Below are 22,530 nucleotides of genomic sequence, written 5' to 3'. Positions count from 1 at the left end.
ACAGTATCTCTCCTCTTTGATTCTATATAGATTTCCAATATTCTTTAACCCTTCCTTGATATTACAACTAAACTTTTATATTTTCATTATCTCTGTAAACACAAATGTATAAACCTTTACTTGGGAATACATGGCCCTAAACATTTTTGGACTTTTTAAAAGAGGATAACATGAAATTGACACTTCTAAATAGAAATATTAACAGAGAATAAGCAAACTCTATATTAAGTGGAAAATCAATGAGGCTGTTACAAATATGTGGCTTAAGTAGCCAAGTATCTTTTTAAAGCTTGTTTGCTTTTAGCATCCATAAATCTACCAAAAGAGCTAAGAATATAACAGGATCCAAATCCTAGACATATTGTTTTGTTATTAAAGTTTGGCAAACTTTTCTCAACTGTGTCTTTCCCTCATACTCTCTTCCAGGAAATAACAATGTGCAACTTCATAATAAACTTTGTAAATATGTTCATCAGTTGGAGAAGGCTATGACACCCAAGAGAAGGTTGATTTAAAGTATGAAGGATAATTCTTTCTAAGAGAAAAATGTTTACTTAACACTGCTCATAGAAGTAAATTAAGTAGGAAAGCAAGTAGACTAACTTTAGTCAATAAAATGTTACCCCTAGGTGTAGACAAGAATACTTTGAATTGATTTAACTCCTAGTACTAACCTCACCACCCTGCACTACTTTTGAAAATGCAGAATCTCTACCATTAATTTTACTTTCTATAATTGGCTATAGGTTTGCAGAGAAATAAGAAACCATGGACAAAGGAAATAAAGGTTTCTATTCCATTTTTCCAAAAGGGTTTAGATAAACACTTATTGAGAAACTACTAAAAGCCACGCCCTTTATGTTTTTTAAAAAATATAACAATACTATGAAGTATGTATTATCCTCATTTTATTGATAAAACTTTCTTTACGTACAGCCAAAAGTTAAATTTAGATGTGGTTATAAAACTCATGTGTTGAAACGTGGTTTTAAAAAGTTAGATTTATTTTAAAATTTTAGAATGTAAATAAACAACAAATTCAAACAATTTCATTACTCAGAGGCAACCACTTCATCATTTATAATATGTATATGTACACATACATATTTATATGCACCTACAAGATATATATATTTATATCCTAAAGATAGGCAGAGAAATGAATCCTTGTTTACAAATAGTTTGGTTTCCTGCTTTTTGCACTTAACACAATAGGAATCTCTTTCCATGTACTTATACATTTCAGTATCTTTGTTTTTGAAAGGCAACACATTATTCTATTGAATGAATGTACTTTACTCCTCTAACTGTATACATGGATTGCTTCCAATTTTGTGCCACAATAAACAGTGCTGTAATGAATATTACTGTACCTAAATCTTAGTGCACATCCTTATTTCCTTACGATAAATTCTCAGAAGTGAAATTGCCCATAATACATGTTTTTTTAAACACATATCAGTTTGTGTTTGAATCATCGGGTCTTCTTTCAGAAAACGCAATATAAAGTTTAATCTTTGTGAAATGCATGAGGCCTGGGCTCACTGTTCTTTAAGAATCCAGAGCTTTAACATGCTGATTAACTGTGAGCTTTATATAAACTAGTTTGTAGCAGTTAATACTAGTCTTTACTTTTGGGTAAAGAAAAACCCTGCTTAACTGAACATGAACAGTGTTGTCTTTTCTAAGGGCTAATCATAAGCCTTTTTATTTGAAGTTTGCAAAAAGAATAAGGCTACTCTAATACGTTGTTATCTTTTGGCTCTTTGAGATAAGTGAGGTGAAATATAACTCTTGGAATAAGAGTGTACATAATGTTAACAGAGAGGCAGAATCATGTTCACTACTAAATCCCTGCCAAATGCTCAGCTACTTAGTGAAAAATTCGTTTCTAATAACATAATGAAACTGTAACTCAACCTACTCTATTGACTTTGAAAATGTCATTCTCTTATTCAGCACTGGCTAGACTTTATATAAAAAACCCTCTGTGGTATACAAATTAGAAGGGAAGAGATAAAACTGTCATTATATGCAGATGACATGATACTATATACAGAAAACCCTAAAGACTCCACACAAAAACTAGAACTGATAAACATATTCAGCAAGGTAACAGGATACCAGATTAACATACATAAATCTGTTGCGTTTCTTTACACTAAAGAAGTCTGGCCAAGGAGGTGAAAGACTTATATGCTGAGAACTATACATTGATAAAGGAAACTGAAGATGATTTAAAGAAATGGAAAGATATCCCATGCTTTTGGATTGGAAGAATTAGTACCTTTAAAATGGCCATGCTACCCAAAGCAATCTACAGATTTAATGCAATCCCTATCAAACTACCTATAACGTTTTTCACAGAACTAGAATAACCCTAAAATTTATATGGAATCACAAAAGACCCAGAATTGCCAACGCAAACCTGAGGAAAAAGAATAAAGCTGGAGGCATAACCCTCCCAGACTTCAAACAATACTACAAAGTTACAATAATCAAAAGTGTGGTATTGGCACAAACACAGACATGGATCAATGCAACAGAATAGAAAGTCCAGAAATAAACCCACACACCTATGGTCAATTAATCTTTTGACAAAGGAGGCAAGAATATACAATGGGGAAAAGACAAAATCTCTTCAGTAAGTGGTGTTGGGAAAATTGGACAGCTGCATGTAAATCAATAAAGTTAGAACACACCCTCACACCATACACAAAAATAAACTCATAATGGCTTAAAGGCTTAAACATAAGATAGGACACCACAAAACTCGTAGAAGAGAACATAGGCAAAACATTCTCTGACATAAACTGTAGCAATGTTTTCTTAGCTCAGTCTTGTAAGGCAAAAGAAATAAAACCGAAAATAAACAAACGGGACCTAGTCAAACTTATAAGCTTTTGCACAGCAAAGGAAACCATGAACAAAACAAAAAAACAACTCACAGAATGGGAGAAAAATATTTGCACATGATGTGACCAAATAAGGGCTTAATTTCCAAACTAAACAAACAACTCATACAACTCAATAACAAAAAAACAAACAATCCAATCAAAAGATAGGCAGAAGAAATAAATGGGCATTTCTCTATAAAGTAGACATAAAGATAGCTAACAGGCACAAGAAAAGATGCTCAACATCACTAATAATCAGAGAAATGCAAATCAAAACTACGAGCTATCACCTCACACTGGTCAGAATGGCCATCATTAAAAAGTCCACAAATAACAAATGCTGGAGAGGGCGTGAAGAAAAAGGAACCCTCCTACACTGTTGGTGGGAACGTAAATTGGTGCAGTTACTATGGAGAACAGTATGGAGGTTCCTTAAAGAACTAAACAGTTATCCTATGATCTAGCAATCTCCCCCTGGACATATATCCAGAGAAAACTCTAATTTGAAAAGATACATGCATCCCAATGTTTTACAATAGCCAAGCAACCTAAATGTCCTTTGACAGATGAATGGATAAAGAAAATGTGGTACACACACACACACAAATGGAATACTACTCAGCCATAAAATGTAAATAAATAATGCCATTTGCAGCAACATGGATGGCTTAGAGATTATCATACTAAGTGAAGTCAGTAAGAGAAAGACAAATATCATATCATATGTGGAATCTAAAATATGATACAAACGGACTTATTTACAAAACAGTAACAGACTTACATAGAAAAACTTACGGTTACCAAAGGGGAAGGTAGGAAGGGATAAATTAGGAGTTTGGGATTAACAGGTACAAACCACTATATATAAACTAGATAAACAAGGTCCTACTGTATAACACAGGGAACTATATTCAGTATCTTGTAATAACCTATAATACAAAAGAATCTGAAAAATATACATAACTAAATCACTTTGCTGTACACCAGAAACTAATACAACATTGTAAATCAACTATACTTCAAAAAAATAAATTTTTTAAAAAACCGAAAAAAAAGCATATGAATGCTGGGTCCTTGGGGAATTAGATAACAAAAAAAGTGCATTTAGTTGGGAGGAAAGATACTTCTTTTCACATTTAGTTTCTTTATGAAGGGCTATTTGTGGCTCAATGTGCAAAAAAGCTGGGTTCTGAGAATTAAGGTACTTCTTCATTCATGATAATTATGTTTTCTCTAGGGTATTTTTGAAATGCTTAGATAAACACAAGCATAAACAAAATAGGCCTCTTTGTACGACAGGAAGAAAGTCAATTAGATACAAAATGCTAAGCAGAGTAAGATTGCATAAGACTTCAAAGTAAATTGCAGATTCAAAGGAACCTTTTTTTTTTTTTTAGTTAAGAAGTGGATTTATTTAGAAACACACTCCACAGAGTGTGGGCCCTCTCAGGTGAGAAAGGCACCAGGGTATGGGGTTGTCAGTTTTTATAGGAGTGGGTAATTTCATAGGCTAATGAGTGGGAGGAGTATTCTATTTTAGGAAGGGGCAGGGATTTCCAGAAATTGGGCCACCGCCTACTTTTTGATCCTTATGGTCAGTCTTGGAACTGTCATGGTGCCTGTGGGTGTGTCATTTAGCTTGCTGATGTGAGTGTATACTGAGGCTCAAGGTCTAGTGGAAGTCTACTTGTCTGCCATCTTGGATCCATTTGGTTCTAATCAGTTTATGTTGTGTCCTTGGGCTGTATCATTCTTTCAAAGGTTGTGCCCTGCCTCCTCCTGTTTCATTCCCCCCTCAGAGATTTTACTCCCATATTCTTATGGGAAGCAGAAGGGCGATGGTCTGTCTTCTGTAACTGCTTCAAGGCTGAGTAGGAGCGTCGACCCTACCTGTCAGGGAGTAAAAATCTCTGGATGCCTGATCTAGGGGCCCCAGGGGCAGGAAACCTTGTTTTAAGTTGGTATAGGCTGGAATCCTCGCATAGCCATCATCTTGGTGTGGAAAAACTGTTTCCATAGCCCTTCTATGAATCTCCTTGATGATGAAGCAATTTTTGTAAGAGCTTCAGAGTACAAAAATATCTATAAATGACAAAAGACTTAAAAGGCATGGCAAAACGTCTGATTACAGTGTAATCGATAAAGAAACTTGGTTATAAAAACCAGAATTACGACTGATTACATTTAACTTAACATACCAAATAATCCTAGTTAAACATTTCTCTTTAACATACCGCAGGGGCCCTCTAAAGTACCCCAAAGTTAGCTGGAAATCAAAAGAAACAATTAAAATTTGGTATTTGGGAAGTTTTTCAAAAAGTTTTAAAACACTTGGTCAAATAGGATCATAGGTCACTGTGAGACAATACTTATTTCTTAACCAAAGTTACAAAAGAGCTCAAAAGCAAATACAAGTCACTTAAAGTCAAAGAAACTCACATAATCTGTTGTCAAAAGAAGCATTTCAAGAATACTTCGGAGGGAGAAACCAAATCCAGTCTTGTTCTAGCCCATTCCTAACAAAATGCATTTACCAACTAAATTCAATCCAACCTTACAAAATCCTAATCATGCATAACTCTTTCCAGTATTTTTCATCCTCACTTCTTTTACTAAAAACATGTATCTTACTTTTCTTAAAAGTTTTTTCACATTGAGTTACCTTTCTTGTTGACAAATTTGTAACAGATAGAATAAGGTCTTATTTGACCTCTAATAAACCTAGGTACAACAGAAGTATTATGTTGATGACTCTAGAAACATGTCTATATTAATCAAACCAACAAGCTTAATACACCTTCAATGCCAGATATCAGTTTCCAGATGACATGAACCTGAAAATTCATTCTGGCCAGACTGTTTTTTATTTGAGTATTTATATAAGCACTTAATTTTTTTTTTAATGCCAATTAAGTAGAGCTCTCTTATGAATTCATTTTTGGCAATATCATACACCTACAACACACATATAGATACATATGAACATACAACAAACACAGAGGCCTCATAGTTCCCATTCAAGATTTCAGCCCTCAGTCAGGTACAACATAAAAGCCATCAGTTACAAGGGGTTGGATTCAAATTGGGCTTCTAGCAGATGGAACAAATCAAGGTCACCTACCTGGATGGCTAAACCCTTTTCACTAGTGTTTACAGAAAAGACACTTAAGATTTTTATTTATCCTTGACAAGTCAAGTTCTAAATTACTTTACCATCTTTTAAAAATTTGCCTTTAAAAAGACGGCAGAGATAAGGGTTCCTGAGAACACCAGATAGGACATGTGCATCTCAAAGAACCCATGCTTTTTTAAATTTTACAATGCTTCCTCTCAACTTATGGATTACAGAGGCATGCGATTTCAAGTACTTATCAGGCTCATTATCGGTATTATAAAAATAAAATAAACCATCTACCTTTTAAAGGCATAGGTCATATTTTTTTGTTCATCTTAATTATTTCTTTAAAATTTATTATCTTGAGTGTAAACTCAGTGAATGCTAAAAATATACAATCAGTTTCTTAACTCAAAATATTTATCATTACAGGTAACATGCATTTAATATTTATTGGAGATCACTGAGAGAGCCAAGGCCAAGTGACTGAAACAAACAGAATCTTATAATCTAAATGAGCAATTGTCAAATTAGGGAGCTTGGGAAGGAAGATAATATCAAAAGGGCTCTATGGTTTGAAAAAATATTCAATATGCTTAACATACATATTATTTATTTTCTCAAATTACAGAAAGCAAACCTCAAAATTCTTGGCTTATGAGAATATGCAAACAAAAAAGTACATACTCTATTAATTGTAAAACTGTAAGCATTGTATTTTGTTAATGATGTAACAGATAATGCAATTTAGACTGTTATGCCCAGTATATCACAGTATTAACAAAATGTTCAATAGTCTCCTATTAAAAAAGTAAAAGAAAATAACCACTTGGCAACCATCTGAGTAATAACTGATTCAAGTGAGAATCATCAATGGACACTAAAACTAGTAGGTAAAAGTTGGAAGAAACAGGATATTTGTGGTATCTTCCCACAAGTTATTTATTATTTCCAGAAGGAAAAATAGTAATGCTACATTGAAGGCACTACTTTGTGTGTCTTATTGTGTGAAGATAGGTAAATATATTATGATGTTGAAAGCCAGGGTATTTCTATATACTTGTTTAAAGCAAAAACCACAACATTGTTTTGGGGGTCAATAATGTATATACTTATACATGTCAACCACAGCATAAAGGATGAGGATAAGAGAATCCACATAGTGGTCAGGTTTCTACATTTTATGTTAAGTAGTACAATATTAACTCCAAGTGGAATGTGAAAGTTAAGGACTTACTTGTCAAAACAGGTAAAAAAGCAAGACCCAACTATATACTGTCTACAAGTCATGCATTTTATAAGACACAGGTTAAAAGTTGATTAGAAAAAAAAGATATACCTGGCCAACAGAAAACATAAAAAGGCTATTAATATCAAATAAAATAGATGTGAAGACAAAGATTACCAAAGATAAAGTGATACATTTCTTAATGATAAAAGGGTCAAATTAATCAGTAAGATATAACATTTAATAGCAAAGTTTCCACTGCTTTTGTAAATAGAATTTTATCAGAACACAGCCATGCCCATTTATTTAAGTACTGTGGACGGCTACTTTCATGCTATAATTGCAGAGTTAAGTAGTTGTAAGAGAGACTGTATGTCTCACGAAACCTAAAATATTTACTACCTGGCCCTTTACAGAAAATGTGTGCTGATTTCTGCAAAGGAATTAAGTCACACACAGAACATGTGTTTTATACAACAGTAGGCATGTCAAAAGCAAAGTAGTAAATACGATTCATAACTATTTGAAAAGAGGAAAAGAAAAATATCAAAGTAAAATAGGGTTATGTATTTCAGTGACTATACCTTGATTAGAGGTATCTATAACATATAAGAATGAGCTTCAAGTAGAAGTTGAAATTCAGTTACATTTTCATTTAACTAACAGTCCTAACTCAAGATAGAACCTCACTATATCCTTAACATAAATAACTAGTTTTTGCAACATATAATAAAGAAAACTAAAAGGGCACTAATCTGACAATTTTCCCCCAAAACACAGCATTAAGTTTTAATGAGCATTTTTTTCCTGCCCTGACATTAAACAGATGACAGTTTAGTATAACTCCAATCAGCCATGGAAACTCTATTTGTTCAAGTAGCAAGTTTAAACAGTATAAGGAAGTGTGTTAATGTACACTTGGATTCAAACTCTTTATAGCAAAATTCTTAGAGAATATGAACAATTCTAATATAATGATGCATTTACTTAGTTTTGTATTCCCCATTAAGAAATGGGAATACACACATAGAAATCATTTGTAAAACTCTGACAATGGTAGTGACTCAAACTTGCTTAAAATAAAATTTTTACAAAAGAAGAAAAAACACATTTACACATGCACACTTGTTTTTCTGATCTGAGGTACACAGAACCAAAAAGTAAAAAAAAAAAAAAGGTAGCCAACATACTAAGGTTAAGAAAAACAACACAACAGGAACAATATGAAAGATGCTACGAGAGACAGAAAGACTATGAAAAAAGAGAAATGAAGGTGGATGACAATTAGTACTCACCTTTGAAATATGGCTTTTCTTCTTCAGGGAGAAGAGATTAACAGGTTAACACTACTGTATTAAAGAAAGGCTGAAAAACATATGGAGTCTCTACCTATATAGGTCATTAAGAATAGGCAAACAGAGTGGCTTAAACAAATGCATACTTGCAAGAATGGCTAGATCTGCACTGTCCAGTAGGATGGCAATTAAAGTTAAAATTAAATAAAATTAAAAATTCAATTATTCCCCTGCACTAGACACATTTTAAGCACTCAGCAGCCTCATGTGGCTAAAGGCTATGGTACTGGACAGTGTAGATACAGAACATTTCCATCACCACAAAAAGTTCAACTGGGCAGCCCTTGGCTAGGCTCAGTGTCTTGAGATGTCTAAACTGTAAAGTTAGCTTGATTTTCCCTAGAACTCTTTGTTTCATTTATGTATTTATTTTATAGAATTTTTTTGGTTTTTATCTTACAGGACCTTTTGTTCTTCAGTCATATCTATCCATTTCAACATTATTTTTCATATTAAATTGAAAATGCATGCAGTTTCAAAAAGAAACAGAATGTACCCCTTATGGAAAGAGTAGCAATTTAAAATGTGTTACACAACACAATGCTTTTTAAAAATTTTGCAGAACTGTACAAAATGTATACAAATATATAGAACTATCAGTTTGATATTATTTAATATAATTAGTGAATTATAAAAATATATTCTCTAAATATAAATTCAGATATACTATGGTTGAAAAATAGAAGTAAATCTAAGTTACCTAAGTCAAACAGAGATACAAATAGTGAAGAAAATACCAAGTAAAATCAATGGTTGTAATAGCATAGCAATAAAATCAACCAAAATTTTTAATATAAAAACTCTTCTTAAACACTACTCAGAACATTTGATTCAAATGAAGAGTACTGAAAAATTCCCTTGTATTAAAGAAATATATAAATAAGGACATTTAAGTCATGCTTTAAAATTTAACAGCCTAATTAAAAACTATGTAAATGAAAGACAATATATCAAATGAAATTCACATCAGAATTAACAACAAATAAATTTCTGAATATGTGGCAAAGGTAGAATCCACATTATCTGTATGTAAATTGTAAGAAATTCATAAATATTGATAATTCTGTAAGTTACTACAGTTTTTTATGTGACAAACAATATAGTCACAATATATCACCTATTTTCTAACTTTTATACATTATTTTTGCAAATATTCACTGCATGTTTAAAGATTTAGAACTTATACCATATATCTTACTACATTTTCAATGCAGTAATAAAGTTATTTTAGATTCACGGAGTGGGGATGAAGGGGGAATCAGATGAAAGTGATCAAAAGGTACACATTTCCAGTTATAAGACAAAGTATTAGAGATGTACAGCATGATAAAGATAATTAACACTGCTTTCTTTACCTCATATATGAAAGTTGTTAAGGGAATAAATCCTAAGAGTTCTCATCACAAGGGAAAAAAACTTTTTTTCTATTTCTTTGATGTTGTTTCTATGAGATGATGGATGTTCATTAAACCTACTGTGGTCACCATTCCATAATGTATGTAAGTCAAATTATTATGTTGTATACCTTAAACTCATACAGTACTGTGTGTCAATCATATCTCAATAAAAGTAGAAGGAAAAATAAATGCACTGACATCTGATTTTAAAAATCTAATCACAAATGAGAATAAATTAAACAAGCAGAAGAGAGTGGAAAGCAACTAAGGAAAAAGAAAACACCTTAGAAAAAACAATAATGGAGGCTAAGAAGAATATTCTGAAGTAAAAACCAAAGAAAGCTTTAAGCAATAAAATCCAGAAACAAGAAGTAAAACTTTAAGACCAAATAAAAACATGTATCAGATCAGGTTCTTTACTAAATTAATAATTAGATAATAATTTGCTCTTGTTTTAGAGTCACAAATTACCTTTCCTACCCCACCTTCCCAGTAGAAAAATACATAATATCTATATACTGAGATTCACAGTTTCTGGATTTATTTTCCCACCACTTAAACTGTGGATCATTGCTATCATATGAGAGTGTTTGTTCAACTCCTCTTGCTGAAGTTTCACCAGGGACTCTTTCTCTTCCAAACGACCTTCTAACTGAGCCTTCTGAACTTCTAGGGAGGAAGCCTAAAAAAGGGGTATGGGGGAGAGAAATTGAAGAAAACAAACTTAGCATGTTTTCTCTTCACAGAAACATGCTTTAAGATGTCCTTAGTTTTTATTTGTAAGACAACCATATCAAAAGATACATTACGATATGTATTATATTTTAATTAACAATTATATGGTAAGTTTAAGATCAATAGTTGATAAACAATATAATACAAATTGGGGAGACACATTCAATTTGTCTTTTTAAGTCAATGCTAGCAGTTGGACTTTTGCAGAAAATACTACATATTATCATTTAGAATTACTATTAAGGTAAACACATTAAAGCAGAACCAGGATATCTGTAAATGTGGCATTAAATTTTATGCCTCTTCTGTCACTTATGCTCTATAGTTGTTCAGTCTTTTTAAAATCTTGGTGTGTTCTCATCTTCCTAGTGGTAGATGGTCCAGAAAGCACTATTCATGGCTACCGCACTCAAGCAATCATGAATGTAGAAAGAGCAATGACCTTAGAATATATAAGTCTACTGTTTCACTTAGCTATGTGACTAACCCTGAGTAAGTAACTTAACCCAAGATTCCGTTTCATTTGTAGGATGAAAATATTTATTAATACTTAAAAATTAATATATTTGTTAAAGGGAGGAAGATTAAGAAAAACATTTCAAAAGTCCTTTGTAAACTATAAAGTTCTAAACAAATACGAACTACGATTATTATTATCACCATCCCTATAAGTAGAGAGATGCAGCTATATACATATATACAGGTAGCTACCTGTATGTGACATTAAGAACTGGGAACCCCTTTCTGTATCCTTTGCCCCCTTTAAAGCAGCAAGTGCTGTAACACAGTATACATTTAATTAATGTGTAATAATTTTAGGAAGTACAAGTTTTCACACTGTGAGAGCCCTCATAACAAACCAATTGTCAAATCACTTTGAGATTCTAATATTATCTTCTAAGCAAAATTATTAAACAGAATATTAACTTATCCAAATTTACCTTTTTCACAAAATAAGACTTTTTCATTTTACTGCAAATGAGAATGCAACAGATTCTTACCTTAATGCTCAATTCTTTTCTTATTTGATCTGTTCTATTTAACTCTTTTCTAAGGATACCAATGGCTTCTTCTTTATCTTCCGTTTCTCTTTGTAAGACTTCAATCTTTTCTTCTTGTACTTTTATTTTTTGTGCCAGGTCTTAAAACAAACAAACAGTCAGCTTTGTACTCTAAGGTCCTATACTGATATTACCCTGAAAAAGTTTAGAAGCTATTATGTTATATAAGAGCAAAAAAGAGACAACTAGAAAGAAGAAAAACATATTGCTAGAAATAAAAGTTATACAGTACTTGATGAATAAAAAAACACCATGAAACTCTTCTATGCCAGTATTCTACAGAAAATGCCAAATCTCCATGTCTTTCCCTCCTCCTCTGTTCTAAACACAATATACAGTAATGAGAGGAAGGACAATCCTCAGAGTTAAGGGTTAGAAAAGAAAGGGCAAGAGAAAACAATGAAAAACTATATAGGTAGATGTCTGTGCTCTAAGTCAAGTGAGTTAGAACAAAAATGTTTTTGTGGATCATTTCAGAACTACTACCATTAAGAAGCTAGTAACTAAAAGTTACCTAGCACTGCCACCTGCTGTTACATTCTTTAAAAAATCTTTATTTTTAAAAAGGGCAATCATTTCCTATAACTCCTAGATTTCAAAAAAATGTATTGCCTTTTCAATTTGATCAATCTAACTAAACTACCTTGTAAAATGTTATGGCAAGAAAAGGAGAGTTATTTAAGATGTGATTTAAGGTTTAAAAAAATGAGAGAAGTAGAAAATAATGAAACAGCAAACTAAAAACCACTCATGCTTTGATTTTCTTCCAACACAAGATAGGTTAAAATATAGACAATTTGTTAAATAAGCTACTAACCTGCTAGCTTACATTCTCTGTCTACCAGTTGGTTCTGTACTTCTTTTCTCTGTTCTTCTTTCTCTATTAGATGGGCAATAGTTCTGAAGTTATAAAACAATACAGAAGAAAACATCAGTGAATCATATCATTTCTTTTTCTTACAAGTATTTTAAGAGGAAATTCCGAAGAATGGTAATCACCCTTAACTTCTGCCAAATGTGCACTTTATATCTGCAATAAGTAATAATTCCATTAATTTTATCTATAAAAAGCAATGTTCTATATACAGGGAATCATTTTGTTTTTGAAAAATCCAAAATAATTAGAATAAAGAACTAGAGATTTTACTTTTCATTTTGTTGCTTGAGTGACTCATTCAACTTTTTCACACTCTCAATTTGTTTATTTAGAGAATCACATGTGACCTGTAAATCTTTGTTCTTCTTCTCAGCAGTTTCATTCCTGAAAAGACAAGGAGATGAGGTGATATTTTTTTTTTTTTTTTTTTTTTTTTTTTTTTTTTTTTAAAATTTATTTATTCATTTATTTATTTTTGACTGTGTTGGGTCTTCGTTTCTGTGCGAGGGCTTTCTCTAGTTGTGGCAAGCGGGGGCCACTCTTCATCGCGGTGCGCGGGCCTCTCACTGTCGCGGCCTCTCTTGCTGCGGAGCACAGGCTCCAGACGCGCAGAGCTCAGTATTTGTAGCTCACGGGCCCAGCTGCTCCGTGGCACGTGGGATCTTCCCAGACCAGGGCTTGAACCCGTGTCCCCTGCATTGGCAGGCAGACTCTCAACCACTGCGCCACCAGGGAAGCCCGATGAGGTGATATTTTTATGGAGGAACACATATGATGGAGAAAAGAAACTCAGGGTCTTCCTTACCATTTCTTCTGATCAAATTGCATATACTGCAGGGAAAAGGAGGAATGTTGCATGAACAAGCGGGACATAAACAGAGTTAGTTTAACTCTAAAAGATAATAAAGATATGTTTTGGCTGACTGAGGAGGTAAAAATTACTATGAAGTGGAAACATGGGGCTTTAACTTCATATTTATGGATAAAGAGCTTCATTTACAGATAATGTTGCATTACATAATTTGCTATAAAATACATGCCTCTATCTTTATAGTTAAGTCCAGAAACTGAAACAACTTCTATAAAAGGATGACATCTTCAAAAAAAATTAAACTTGCACCTTTCATCACTGGCCTTTTGGGCATAATATATGTTTAAGTAAAAATGTCAAATTAATGAATTAAGTAGTTGAGGATACTAAATTTCTCTTGCCTCTATAGCTCTGCATCTTATAGTCCTGCTTATTTTTACGTGCAAGGTAACCACATAAAAGAATTCCTTTCCAAAGTAATACTTTGACACCTAACTATTTTAAGCATAAAATGTTTTCATGCCTCTAACTACGAAGACAAACAAACTGGTGGCACTGGCTAAATGTGGCCTGTAAAGTGTTTTACTTGTCCCACACAGAGTTTTTAAAATTCTGAATTTGAATGCCTTTAGATATTCCTACCATTACAAATGATCTTCCCCAGCCAGCTTCATTTATTTGTTACTCACCTGGCCCCTCAAAGCTGGAGTTTTACTTCTGGGCCCACCCCTCAATCACTGTCTGGAACATAAGCAGGTCCTAGAAAGCCCATTTTCTCTTGGACCACTGCTTACTTTCTCTTATACCCTGATTTAACACAAATAGTCCACTTTATCGGGGCTGCCTCTAACAATCAGACTTCAGAAAAAGCTGTTGGGGGAATATATCCTGTTTAAAAATCACCTTGTCCTCACAAATTTTCTAGATGCTGTACATTTTCCACCCTTCATTTTTATTGATGGGCAAATAAAATAAGCACACGGACCTTGCAAAGATAAAAATTTCTATATCTCTACATTAATACCACAGAAAGAAGAACATTTTTTCAAATCTTAACCAGTCTTAAAGTATAAAGAAAAACAAGAAACAAGTTAACTAGAGTGTTTTTATTTTTATTGTTTGGTAGAAAGTATATAACTGTTCCTGGTCTTCCTTATAATTCATAAGTTTTAAAACTGGCTTACAAGATAAAAAGTGTCAAGGGAGGGAAAAAGATCAATCTCATACTTTGTTAGTGGGTGGGCATATAAATTGGCATAGCCTTTTTGGAGGGAAATTTGGCAATCAATCAAAAATTTAAAAGCACTCACCCTTTAAAACAGCAGTTCACCTATAAGAATTTATTCTGCAGATACAGTCATACATATACGTAAACTACATTCAAGGCCATCAAAGAGAAATACTGACTACAAATTAAGAGGTGAATTAAACATGAACACCCAAATTTCTATGCTATTAGGCTGAATTATATGACAACTGTTAATATTCAACCACTTTTGATCTTCAGAAGTGGCCAATTCATATGGTTCAACCTGATATGAATTGTGACAACTAAGGTCATTCAACAACTATTTATGGAGTGTCTAACCATGTATCAAGCACTGTTCTAGGCCCTAGGGATTTCTCAGTGAACAAAACGGACAAAACTTATCCTTGAGGTGCTAACATCCCAGATGACTGATGACTCTATGAATAAAGGAAAGAAGTATCATCAACTGGAAAGAAATAGAGACACCCGTATTCTGTTTCCCGCCATGACACTGAGTTTGAGTAAGCAATACTTCATTGCACTATGACATAAGTTTCTTGCTAACTACTTACCTTATAGTATCATCAGAATATATGAATCCCAGAATTGGATTTTAGGGACACAGAAGAGAAATGCCGTGTGTTCATTCTAGATTCTAACCTTACACAGAAACTTTTACTTTATTAATTTACCTCTGAAGAAGTTCCATGTAGGATTTTGTCAGTACTTCGTGTTCTTCAGCCACAGACTCTAACTTCCTATTATGTTGAAAGAGATGCTCAATATCACTCTGGGCTCTTTCTGATTCAACCTCCTGTGACTTCAGCAACACACCAAGCTCTTCATTTTTTCTCTCAGCTTCTCTCAACATATTAGCAAGTGTCCGTGCCTAAAAGAAAATGGAATAGAGACTCTTCCACTATCATTTACATAATATGCTCAGTTTCTACAATTTAAAAGATTTGCTAAATAAATCTGTCTTATTGTCAATTTAATCATTAGGCCAGTCTAGAGGGGTAGAGGACAAGTTCTGCTCTCCAACATCAAGGGTGAAAGTGGGGTCATACAATTTTCACATAGTGTGACAAGTACTATAAAGAGGGCAGCCAGCACAGGGAGGGAGGATCGCTGTAAGTGTGGGAAGAAGACCAGAGAAAGCTTCCTGGGAAATGGAGGTATTAAAACTAACATCTGAAGGATTATTAAAAGTTAGAGAAAGAGAGGAAAAGGTATTCCAGACACAGAAGAGCAAGTGCAGGGACAGAAAACAGAAGAGTACGTCAAGTTTCAGAAACTGCAAAGCAATCTAATATGTCTGACTGCAGAGAATGCAGTAAGTTCTAAGGAATTTAAACTCTCTTCAGACCTAAACGATGAGACACTGAAGGATATTCAGCACAGGGGCAATGGAACCAGAGTACTGCCTCAGGGATGACTGTGGAGGAAGAAGGGAAGGTAGATCTAAATACAGAAGAAAGATGCCTTTGTATGTTGAGGGTGGCTGAGAGGAAGGAAAGGTAGGAAGACTAATCAGAGGCTCTGCTGTGATTCATGTGAAAAATGAAAAGAACTTGACCTGCAGCAAACAGTGGTAAGAATAGAGACAATGCAAAAAAAAGCAGCTATTTAGAAGGTAGAATTCAACTGAACTTGGTGAATGACTAATTGTAGAAGGTAAACTGTGTGATTTCCAGGTTTCTTGTCTGGAAAACTCTTAAGAACAGTACAGGGAATACATAAGAAACAACACATTTTTAAAAAGGGAGGGTGATGAGTTCAGTATTGGTTCTGCTGAGTTTGAAGTATTTGATGTATATTTAAATGGAGCTACACAGGAGACATTTAGTGCCTGAGAAAAAGGATCTGGGCTCAGCATATAAAATTGGGGGCATTAACATTCTGGTAATGACTGGAAACCATGAATCACCTAAATAAGGGAAAAGGGATTAGAACATAATCCTGGAAAACTCAACATTTAAGGGGTGAGTAGAAAAGAAGGATATAGGAAAGAGTATCCATTAGGGTAGGAAAAAAAAATCAGAAGATAATTGTGTAACCAAAATAAAGGGGAGACAGTTTCGAGACAGAGGGATACTAGTTAAATGCTAAGGACAATTTACTTCAATCAGAGCCATGAAAATAAAACTAATATTTTGTACGTTTTATTTACTACATTTATTTTTCTACTAATCAGATGTGTCTTTATATTGTACACACTTCTGTCTCAGCTTGAGTTCTTTGACAGCGATATTGAGCAATCAGTCTATCAGCTTGTGCAAGGGCCAGAGCTTTTGCTTCCAAGAGATCTTGTAGCCTGCTTTCTTTGGACTGTAAGAAAACATATCATTAATCTTCATCATTTACTGGAAAACATCTCTTAAAGCTTAACTGTTACACATAATTAAAATAAGTTTGTACTCACAGCTAATGTGGATAGTTTCATCTCATATACATCCATTATGTCAGATATTCTCACATCATTAATCTCATCCTTTACCTAGGTTTTAATAGTTAAAAAATCAGAAATTGTTAACGCTCAACAAAATAGAAATACAAATGCCTAATGCGAGACTAAATCACTGAAACTTAATGTCATACCAGGCAGGTCGCAATCATTTCACTAACCTGGCTATTGCGAAAGAATATCTGGGTAAGATCTGATACTCTCGTGGGAACTTAAAGTACATTAAAGTCAGGGGTGGTGCGGGGCGGCGGGAGGCTGAGCTGGTTAGGGGGGACTAAAGGAAGATGACAGCCATGTTAAAATGTGGGAATTTTATGACTGAGTTTTTCCTCTTTCCAAACTTTCCAGAATACTGCCACTTTTTATAGCAAAAGATAAAGTTTCAATGATCAAATCTGCATCTAAAGTTGTTTAGATAAATGTTATAAGAAGGGCTGATATTTAGTTGGTATGTTCCAGGCAGAATCCTACTTATAATGGCTATTTATCACTCACCACAACTCCAGACTGAAGCTTCTCTATTAATTCCTCAATGTTCAATCCAGGAACTCTATCTTTCAAAAGTGGAGGAGTTAAACATTTTACTGATGTTGGAAAACTGTGATTCAATGATTGCAAAGGCATTCTTCTGGGCATATGTTCTGTTTCCTGTTGTCTATAGGTGTTGTTTGCTGCTATACTTTCTCCAAGCCTGAATGGGAATCAAAAAAAGAGAAATAATTACATGAAAATATAGCAAAAGGCAGAGTTGGTACAGAATTAGGGACTCAATGAGAATGGGTCTTTTGGGGAGTGTAAGTCTTCAAATATTTCTGAAATAATCTTGGAATCTATGATGAAGCAGGATTTGGGTAAATATCCTAAATTTGCCAGAGGAAACTTTTCAACTCACAACCCTTTATAATGACAACTCCACCTCTGGTTTGGAGGCGTCAGAATTAGTTTCTGAGTGTGGATTATTTGTAAAACTTAAATACAAAGTTACTGGTATTGGTAAGAACATCCTTCTAACCATGGGCAACATCACCTAGCCTTTACTTTTTCCTTTGCCCTTCCCCTTTCTCAGTCAGTATGTTCTCACCAACCTGATTTCCATTCTGCCCCTGCCATTTATCCCATCTTGTTCTTGCCTCGGGGCCTTTGTACGAGTTGTTCCTTTACCTAGAACACTCTTCCCACTAGATCTGCATAGCACTGGCTCCTTCTTATCATCAGACCTCAGTTCAGACTCACTTCCTCAGGCCTTCCACCCATAGTGACATGCTCATTATGAAACATTTTGTAAACCTCATGACAGAAGGTCCCCTAATTTACTGCAATATTCAAAATGCCCAGAAGAAGGCCTGGCACAAGCTGGCCCTCACCTTATTTAAACATTTGTTAAATGTTTAAATAAAACAAACACACTCCAAAAAACCAACCTACACACCTACCTACCTACCCATCGAGTATATAAATGCACCTTATTAAACTAAGATAATGTAAATATAGGCATAAATGGACATAAATAAAACAGCATAAGTGGACATCTGAGATAGTGTCCAAAGAGAAAATTATACAACACAAGACAGGGAGGGATGGCAAAGACATAGTGAAATGATAGGAAGGCTGCACATACAGAGACACAGGGTGAAACTCCACCTTTCAGTCAAGCTGAAGCTTTCTACTCTGAAGCGTGGGGGATTTTGCTTCATGTCAGATTACCACAGTTGAAGACGTAAGCTACCACAAAATAAAGCAGCCTCATAGACGTCTACCTTGTAACTTGAGAAGCTCTCTATTTATCCATTTAGTTGTTAAAAAATATGATAAAATGAAAGGAATTTCAATTACATGGTCTCTAGGTCGTGTTTTCCACAGTTCTTCATCTCTTAATTTATGACTACTTAAGTTATTAATTCTGAAAAATGAGTTTGCTCAGTTAACAGAAATAGCAGAGGTTGGCAAACTTTTTGTTAAAGGACAAGGTAGTTAAGTATTTTAGGTTTGAGGATCCAGTCTCTGTTACAACTACCCAACCCTAATGTCGTAGCATAAATGTAGATGTAGACAATACAGACAGTATGAAAATGAATGGGTGTGGCTTTGTTCCAATAAAATTTTATTTATAAAAATAAGCTCCTGCCTGCTGTCTAGAGTTTGCTGACCCCTGGCATACAGGAATGTCTTACCACTTAACAACTGTCTCAGTTCATTCAAACCACTTTTGCAAATTCATTCATATAAACTACCTAAACTTATTAAAATTAAAGTAGAACCCTACTAGACATTTTGTCAACCATTTAGTTTACACACAGCACCGAAAATCTGAATTTTTTTCAAACCTAATTGCAAATATTCTCTTAATGTTTAAAATAGATGAACATAGTAGATAATTCTGCCTGGCCATTATCCCACCTTCTGATAATAACAGATTTTTTTCTTTAGGAATCCCTTCCTTGGTAAACGACCCAGATCTGGTCAATGAAAGCGATGCTTAGACTTATCACTCAAACGGTTGGGAAAGAAAAACTCTTTATATGGAGAAACTAAACTGGTAGGATGTAAGCTTAGTACAGAAGCTACTATGTTAAAAAGAGGTGTTGAGACAGAGAGGCGTAGCATCTGGATAATACATTTAATCACCTGGATGGATCTAGCTATTCCCTAAGTGAGTATACATCTGGCCTTTTTAATTGTGGGAATCAAATTTTTTTTAATTGAAAAACTTTTTTCACTTGAAAAATTACTATTACAATGAAGTCTTCAATTCACGAATTTTCCAATCTATATTCAGGACTACTAAAGAAACATGGCAGCGTATTCAAACACCACAAGAGACACACTGCAAATGATTATAACTCACACTAACGCAGGAAAATCTGGCAGTGGAGCAGCTTCCAATAATATTCCCAATCCAGACTGTACTTGTTCTCTACTGTCTGATGTTAAAGCAAAAGCCAAGGGAGTAATCAGGCGAGGATCCTAAGTAAATCAGAAACCAGAAAATAAAAGGCAGAAAGAATAAATAATGTCAGGTCTTTAAGAGTAAGGTGAATAAATAGACCTAAATCATAAAATAATTCTAGGCAAATTCGAAAGTGTTTCTACCTGATGTTTGAATGTATTTAATTAGTCTTTACCTTGTTATAACTGTCTATACAATCAATAGTAAGGTTGGCTTAAAAAACTCTGGCAAAGGTTTTGAATGCTTTATTGTGCCTACGAAAATCATGTCTTAAATACTTTGAGTAATTTAAATATCACCTACAATTGAATGATGTTTTGAGTTATTGTTTTATTTTTCTAGCTATCATTTAAAAGAAAAACTAGAAGAACAAATGGCTAATCATTTCCAAATTAAAGTAAAAAATAAAAGTAAAATTCAAATTAACTCAATAAAAAATTTAAATTTAGTGAATGTAACAATTATACTTTAAAGTGTAAGTCCTTCATGTCAGTAAATTTTACATTAGTACTAAGCCTCAAATCATCTATTCTGAAAAAATTTTTTATTGACATAAAATCAGAGAAAAATATTAAAATATAAATCCTTTATAATTATCAACATTTTAGAAGGTTAAGTGTTTTATAGGTACTCAAGTATAATCTAATGCCACAGAACTATAAGAGATGGATTTTATCTCCAAAACCCTCATGGTAACCCTTTTAACTCCTCCCATCCACAGGGATCATTATTTCTACTTTGTTGTCAAGACTGGAGATCAGAGAGGTGAAGTAACTTGCTCAAGTCTGCACTAAGAAATGGTGGAGTCAGCATCTGAACCCTCATCTCCTCAGCACTGTGCTCTCAAAGTGTATAAGTAGACCCTGCCTAAGGATCCAGTTTTGGCTTCTACCCTGTCTATACAGGCACTGGAGACATCTGTGTTATTATAGTAACTTAATTCACACGTTTGTTAAATATCTGTTAAAAGCCAAGTTTTGTGGATATCAAGGTAAACACCTAGAGCTCTTATTCAGCTACTATTATTATTGAAATCTGTAAGTTAACTATTTTCTGCACACCTCTCTAATTTTATTATCACTCACAATCAAGTCCGTTTCTTCCAGGAGTCTCCCTCTTGTCTTAAAACCCTACCTCATCAACCCCAAACAAAAACAAACACCCCAGAACAAATACCACTCCCCCCTACCACAATGCCAATAGAAACAAATGAAGAAACCGGAAACATGACACGAAAAAGGAAAAGGCTGTGGAAGCACCGCTATCGTGAACATCCCATACATTAGAGTCAGGAGCACTTATGTTCAATTGCTGTGGAACTACGTAAAATAACTGTGTAGTGAGAATATTATAGTTATGTAAGACAATTAACAATTTTTAAACTTCCTTCCAATGGCCAGTTCTAAGAAAAACATTAATCTTCTGAAGATTAAGAATATTACAACAGAAACATATAATAGGAAACATTTATATATAAATCAACTTCAATATTTGAAGAGTTTAAACTCACCTGAAGGATTTTGTAGAAGCTTACTTCCATACCAGGAACCAACTGTTTAAGTTTGTTCATCAAATCAAGAGTTTTCAAAATTACATCAGCAGCAAGTTTGCTTTAAAAATAAGTCATATTTAACTTAAATAACTCAAACATTGCTTAGCTTATTTCTGTCCATACATCTAAAGAAAATAAAAACCCAAAACCTTTGTTCTTAAACCTCAAGAAGATTAAGCATTGTTTAAGAGAAAAAAAATATCAGAGACCAACATCCTTATAACCCAAGATCCAAAGAGAACTGGCATTAACAGTTTAAGTTTAGACAGTGTTTCTTTTTCTAATCTCAAATACCAATACGCTTCAACTTTCTGCTTGAAATTACTAGCAACATTGGCAACATGACTCATTTAATTCTTAGCCTTGTCACTAAAATATTAACAATAGAGGGCAACCTTAGGCAATAAAGAATATCTAATATTTACTGAATGAATTATACTAAGCCGTTTTTCTCAGCCTTGTAATTGAAAAGGAGTACAAAAAAGTAAAAAGAGATAATTCTTGTTCTTGAGGAATGTAATTATTGACAGTTTTGACATTCATGGAAATTGGAACAAATCACTGTTCAGCATTTAGCAGGTCCTCAACAAAGACTTGTTAGATGGACTTAATTTATGGGGGAGAAAAGGGATAAAATAATCTCATTACTATCAGTGAAAATCCACATTTAACCATAAGCCTTTACATGCTAAAGAAGAAGAGTTGTCTTTGTTATTAGAAACCTTCAGCAGTGATGGATTTCTTTGAAATAAAAACAATCTCTGTATTTTCATGCTTTTTCACTTCAAAATATAAAGTTAAATGAATATAAAAATACTCAGGCAATGTCAAAAAGGAACTCT

At 33.7% G+C, this 22,530-nt stretch overlaps 1 protein-coding gene across 1 annotated transcript in view; it reads right to left on the bottom strand.

Annotated features, from left to right (window-relative positions):
* Nucleotides 1-4,298: 4,298 nt before the first annotated feature.
* The window catches only part of CIP2A (cellular inhibitor of PP2A), a 33,791-nt gene continuing 15,559 nt past the window's right edge, over nt 4,299-22,530 (bottom strand). The window contains exons 12-21 of the mRNA XM_032631315.1: nt 21,647-21,746; nt 20,035-20,153; nt 17,685-17,880; nt 17,148-17,222; nt 16,943-17,053; nt 15,418-15,614; nt 12,936-13,049; nt 12,606-12,688; nt 11,729-11,868; nt 4,299-10,674 (exon numbers count right to left, since the gene is read on the bottom strand). Of these exons, the coding sequence (XP_032487206.1) occupies nt 10,504-10,674; nt 11,729-11,868; nt 12,606-12,688; nt 12,936-13,049; nt 15,418-15,614; nt 16,943-17,053; nt 17,148-17,222; nt 17,685-17,880; nt 20,035-20,153; nt 21,647-21,746 (1,306 nt within the window). The 3' untranslated portion in view covers nt 4,299-10,503. The remainder of the gene's footprint in view (nt 10,675-11,728; nt 11,869-12,605; nt 12,689-12,935; nt 13,050-15,417; nt 15,615-16,942; nt 17,054-17,147; nt 17,223-17,684; nt 17,881-20,034; nt 20,154-21,646; nt 21,747-22,530) is intronic.

Source organism: Phocoena sinus, chromosome 4, assembly GCF_008692025.1.
Source record: "Phocoena sinus isolate mPhoSin1 chromosome 4, mPhoSin1.pri, whole genome shotgun sequence".
In the NCBI taxonomy this organism is placed as follows: domain Eukaryota; kingdom Metazoa; phylum Chordata; class Mammalia; order Artiodactyla; family Phocoenidae; genus Phocoena; species Phocoena sinus.
This window is presented reverse-complemented; position numbering and strand designations above follow the sequence as displayed.